Source organism: Rhineura floridana, chromosome 2, assembly GCF_030035675.1.
Source record: "Rhineura floridana isolate rRhiFlo1 chromosome 2, rRhiFlo1.hap2, whole genome shotgun sequence".
Taxonomy (NCBI): Eukaryota; Metazoa; Chordata; class Lepidosauria; order Squamata; family Rhineuridae; genus Rhineura; species Rhineura floridana.
The window spans coordinates 10,392,528-10,398,527 of record NC_084481.1 but is presented as its reverse complement, the minus strand read 5'-3'; the positions used below and the strand labels follow the sequence as shown (position 1 = coordinate 10,398,527).

The 6,000-nt window shown below is 42.8% G+C and overlaps 1 protein-coding gene across 27 annotated transcripts in view; it reads left to right on the top strand.

Annotated features, from left to right (window-relative positions):
• The first annotated feature begins 314 nt into the window (after window positions 1-314).
• Window positions 315-6,000, top strand: part of LRRFIP1 (LRR binding FLII interacting protein 1) — a 136,966-nt gene continuing 131,280 nt past the window's right edge. For 10 of the 27 annotated variants that reach the window (XM_061607758.1, XM_061607743.1, XM_061607738.1 and 7 more), the window contains exon 1: window positions 319-568. In XM_061607758.1, the coding sequence (XP_061463742.1) occupies window positions 461-568 (108 nt within the window). In that variant the 5' untranslated portion in view covers window positions 319-460. Of the gene's footprint in view, window positions 569-6,000 lie in introns of all 27 variants that reach the window. The other 17 variants (XM_061607752.1, XM_061607749.1, XM_061607751.1 and 14 more) reach the window with 6 other exon arrangements.

Sequence of the window (6,000 nt, the reverse complement as noted above, 5' to 3'; positions counted from 1 at the left end):
TGAGTGAGGAAATAAAACTCTTTGTTCTTATTTTCTAAGCCTTCATTGAATTCCCACTGGGGCAGACCTGACGGCACTCGTTATATGAAGTCTGCATTCTTAGGATGCCTGTTCATCGAAAATAAATTAGTTATGTGCTGAGAAATCTCTTTGTGAAATTGTTCATTGCAACGTACCGAGAGAGAAGGGGAAGAAGGACGTGCCCGTCCCTCAAAGCATTATTGCTTCTTTCCCTCCTTTCCTCATCCCTTTCGCAAGGTGAAGCTACCCCTCCTCTTGGCCCCGCCTCTTGCGGAGTTCCATCATCCAGGCCCCTCCCTCTCCCCGCTCAACCCAGCCCCTCCCTCGTGCAGTTCCTTCCTCCTCCCCTGGCGCGCCTGCGCCTTTCCCTGTCCTGCTCCTCGCGCCGGAGGAGCCTGCGAGCTGCGGCGGCGAGGTCAGCCTGGGAGGGCAGCGGGCGATGGAGATCGTGGGGACGCAGCAACAGGGGCCCGCCGGCAGGAAGAGGCTGCCCAACCGCGAGAGGCCCACGGCCGAGGACGATGCCCTGAACCAGATCGCTCGCGAGGTGAGGCAGGCGACGGTGGGCGGGGCCGGTGTGTGTGCGTGTGCCTGCCCCTCTGCCTCCCTCAGCCGCTGCCTCCCTCAGCCGCTGCCTCCCTCCGTTCTTTCCGCTGCGGGGCTCCCTGACCAAGGGCGCCTGTGGTTGGCGGGCGGGCGGACGGGGGAGAGCTCGGAGCTGTGGCCTTTGCTGTCCCCGACGCCCAGCTGTCACCTCATCCACTTCTCCGCCCCTCCGCCGATCCCCTCCTTCCCTTTCTTCTCTAGCGGTAGAAGCTGTCAGGTGCCGCCGCCGCCCTTCCTCCTAGTTTCCCCTTTCGCCCCACCGTCTCTCTCCCTCCTTTCCGTATCGACTTCCGGGGGGCAGTCGCACAGTTTGTGCGGGTGGGGAAGGGTTAAGCACTTTCACCTCCTATTAGTTTTAATGGCAGAGAGTTAAACCCAGCGGGACGTAGGAGCGATCCGCTTTGGTTGGATCCTTGCCTGTGTGTGTGGTGGGTAGGGTTGCCAGGTTCCTGGCCTGAGGCTGATCCTGTATCTTTAGGAGAAGAGAAAGTCAGCCAAGTGCAGGTGTTCTTGCCAACTCTGTAATGGGAAAAACCACAAGGTGGAATTCTCCCTTCCCCTTGCACAACTTTTAAAGATACAGAAGACCTCTTCGTTGCCAGGCCCAGCCTCCAAGAGGTCTTCTGTATCTTTAACAGTTGTGCAGGGGGAAGGGAGAATTCCACCTTGTGGTTTTTCCCATTACAATGTTGCAAGAACACCTGCACTTGGCTAGCTTTCTCTTCTCCTAAATACACAGGATCAGCCTCAGGCCAGGGACCTGGCAACCCTAGTGGTGGGGTATATTTTCATGTACAGCACACACACACATTTGTAGAATCGCTAATTACTGTTGTAGATTATTCTTATATTTTATATATTTGGCTTCTGCAGATCTGTGCTGCTGCTTACGTTTAATGGCCTTTTGGCTCTGCTATTTACACTTTCTTTCTTGCCTGTACCTGGTTGTAGTGTTCATATTTAACCTACCAACTGATAAGATTTTGAGCATCTAACAAAGTAGGTTGTAGTCTACAAACAGCTATTCTACAACAAACCTGTTAGTCTTTAAAATTTTACAAGACTCTTTGTTGTATATACTATATATTATTTCTCTTGGTTTTAACTGATGTACTAAAGATCAGGAAAGAGGTGAGAGCAAGGTTGCCAGCTTTTGAACTTTTGGCTGCCCCTTTAACAGAGTTTGATCTGCAGCATGTAGCAGGTGATCATGTTTAGCTCTGTACTACGCAACACTTTGTTGTTTTCTGTATATCGAACTTCTTAAGGAGCAAGTGTGTGTTGTTGCCTTTTTGGTGGGTTAGTAACCCCAAGAGGGAAGTTGGAAATGAGGAGGTCAGTATCTATCTGTACTGTTTGTGGTGAGATTGCTTGTGTTTTTTAATTTAAAAATCTCAAGAACCAAGTCTCCAGAAGAGATGGTTTAGGTGTTGTGTGCTCAACCCTGGTGATTGTTCTTCACTCCTCCCCACCCATCTTCTTCATACATACTGTTGCTTTATGAAGGAGGGGAAACTTCCCTTTCTGATCTGTTCCCAAAGATGGTAAAACCCACATCCTTGTAAAATACTCCCAGCCCACACTTACTGGGCAGCTTGATTTCTGTCTTTCTCCTACTATTGCATCTCTAAAGATATTGTAACATTCTGTGCAGGGGAATAATTGTATGTAACTTTGCTGTTGTATGCCATTGCCTGTAACTTTTTCTTGTTTTATTCTTTTGACACCTGTTTCGCTTATGTGCAGATGGTAGTTTTTAATGTTTTGGGGGTATTGGAGTTTCCTTAATGAAGGAAGGGCAAAAGACATTAGTGATATGTGTTGTGGGCATGCAGGTGAAAACTATAGAAGCAAAAGCAGCTTTTGTGTATCTGTACAGATTTTATTAACTATCCAATCTGACTTGTATATTGAGGCGTTATAACTAAAGTGTATGGTTAAGGTACAGATCTGATTACTGTACGTTTCTATTTTTGTATTGCTAAAAGCATAGCAATATAAACCTTAGTTTAAACTTTAAACTAAGTTTGCCTGCAAACATTGCCTATGAACCAATATGCAGAATCAGTTTGATACAAATTGGAAATAAAAGCTCCATGTATGTGGACAAAAAAGGAGCACAAAAGCTTGAGGCTACTTAAAATATAAACTATCACACAATGGTTTCACTAGCTGTTGCCAGTGGGGACTTTTTTTAACGATACTGAACAGGTTTGAATTGTGTGCAGGTGCCTCAACAAGGTGAAAGTATGTGGGGTTTTTTACCCTATTATGTCATTAACAAATGACTGATTAAGGATACACAGTTAGATATTTCTCTCCCCCACTTATGGGTGTTGTTACTCCCCTGGGAGAGGACAAGTTTCCAATTTCCAAGTGTAATAGTAGCTGTGACAAGACAGGGATGATCTGAATGCATTGTTCCCAAACTTAGCTGCCCTCTGTGGGATGGTGAAAGTTTAGATAGTACTAATACACTCTAACATGTGGATGTGACCTCAAATGTTAGTATTTCAGAAGTTATTAAAAAGTCCACCATTCAAAATGCTCATATTTTTTATCTAGAAGTATTTTCTTAATTAAAATATTTATAACCCGTCTTTCAACAAATAGAATCTAATGCAGCTAACAAAAAGCTTCAAACAATAAAATGTGTTAATACTTTTAATAAAACACCAAGTAAAACAATCATGAAGTGGTAATTAAAATACTGTTTTATATTGCCCCTTCTTGAAATGCTCAACTGAATAAAACTGATTTCACTTGCCACTAGGAGGAGTGCTAGAAATTATTTCTCGGTAAGTACGCCTAGGTTATTACCATATGAATGCTGTCCTCTCAACAGTTGTGTTTGGACAAAACACGAAACCTTTCCCAATCTTGTGCACATCAGATGCTTTGGGATACACCTCACATCAGCCCCAGTTAGCATGGCCAGGGATGATGGGAGTGGCAGGCTATTAACACTTGGAGGGCACCATGTTGACTACCCCTGACTTAGTGCTGCATAAAATGGCCTCAATTTTGTCTGCTGTGAGAAGGAAAGTGGAGGCATCAGTTTTCAACTAAAACTGGTTTTTCATCCAAACTGGGAAAGGCTGTAGTTAGTTTTAACAATGATTTGTCTGAACAAGCCAAGACTGTGACGTATGATCCTGGCTTGCTCAGATAAACCATACTTAAAACTAATAGTAACAACTAATAGTCAAAACAAGAAACTGCATTTGGTTGAAAACAGAAGTAGATGCTTCCAATGCTCTTCTTTGTGGTATGCTGGAGGATGAGGAGGGGAAAGCAGGTTCATAGCTTTGCATTGTATCTGAACCAGGCCATAATTGAGCTGTATAGAAGCTTATGTGTATCAGTCCAGTTTGTATGTGACCATAAAGCTAAGGTTTAAAGGCACATGAGGCCAGCACCCTGCTGAAGCTAAGCAGCGTCAGGTCTGGTCAGTGCCTGGATGGGAGACTGTCTGGGAACCATATGTAAACCTCCTTGGGTTTCTATCATGAAAAGAAATATGGGGTATAAATGTAATAAAATAATGATATAAAGCTAAATCATGGTTTGGTTAGTCTTGTTTTGTTTGTTTGTCTGAACTCTAAGTATGGCTTGTTTGGTCAAAGTAAGCAATAGTTTGAAGTTGACTTGTCAAACTTAGTTTGAACTAACTGTGGTTTTTCATTATGTCCAAATTTGATATCCTGGCTGAATCTAGTTTGTTTTATTGCTCTACTGTTGCTTTCTGTCTGGCTACAGAGACATGAGAACAAAATGGCTCACACGGCAAAGAGTTTGCACTTTCACATACCTCCCCATCCTTCCTCACTCTGCCTGGCAAAAGGTTTCTTTCTCCACTCATCTCACTGAGAAGATGTCCCTCTCCGTTTTGGCTGCCTAGCTCTGCACAGCCTTGAAAGGAGAAAAAGATTAAAAGGAGCACAGGCTCCTTTTCTCACAGAAGATATGTTTAAATGACTACTTGCTCAATCCTCATGAAGATGTTTTTGTAGTCCCCCTCCTTTAGGTTTTTTTGCCCCTTCAGGTTTTTAAAAAGTTTTCTTATATTTCTGCAAACCTGGAGGTTCCCCCAAGCCTGCTACCACCCTCTTGTATCTGGATTGTACTGTCTTGGCTATGAAAGGATAAGTACTCAGGAAATAAGTTCACTTCAATATAAACGATAATGGTGTTACCAGATGCAGTTGCACAGCTTGATCTGAAAATGTATTCAAACCACAACCCTGCTTAACTCTGTTTCTACACACTCCCATATAGTTTTATATCTGATGGAAGTTATTGCTAACACCTGTTCTTCTGCATGGCCACTAAATGATCTCTTCCTAAAAGTTTGCCTTATCCCCTACATATCTAACAGATCACTGTGTTCTGCAGAAGAGGGCTTCCTGTAGATACCATTCTATCAGGTGATCTGCACAATGTCAGAATCAGGCCTTTAGTGTGGTGGCACCTATCCTTTGGAACTCCCTCCCATTGCATATCAGACAGGCACCTAGTCTCTTATTGGTGTCTACTAAAGATGTTCCTGTTTCAACAAGCCTTCTAAAATCCTTTATCTCAGTTGGTGTCTGTCTTGGATTTTCACTGAATTTGTGTATGTGCTGTTTTAAACTGTTTTTGTTGTTACAGTGGTTTATTAAATCTGCTTTTGTATATGCAGTTGTTTTAACAGTTTTTCTGTGTTATATTGTAAATTGCTTCGGGATGCCTCATGGGAAGTGATTCATGAATGAATGAAATAAATAGTAAAGATTGAATACTGTAAAAACACCTGACTTTTATTAAAAGTGTGGCTGCAGTGGGAAGACCTTGTCGAGGATCAAAGAGAAAGGGTTAATAGGATAACAAACCTTTGTGGCCATTGGCGGTGAAAAAATGCTTTAGCACTTTTTTTGTTTTTTGCATAGAGGTATATGGAGAGCAGCAGCAGATCTCCCAAGATGAGATTTTGTTCTCCACCCTGTTTCTGCAGCCGGCTAGTGGTGGGACAGGGGGTGCTGGCTGCCACAAAGGGCTTCCATATAATAACTGGATATTCACACCAGAAGCAAAGACACAACAAACCAACATTAGGTGAAACAAACAACAGTTTATCTAAAACAGCGTTACCCAACCTTTTTCGACCCAACACCCCTTTGCAAAATCTTTTTGTGCCCAACAAAATCTCCCTCAGATTAAGTATATGTCAATGCTTCCTATTCTTTCCTTAAAATATGAGTAATGCATAAAAGGTATTTTCAATGATTATTACTGATCGTTTTTATCATGCCTTTTTATTGCACTTAGATTACACATTGAATTCTTAATATGATTTATTAATATACATACATAGTTATAGAAAAGTAAACATCA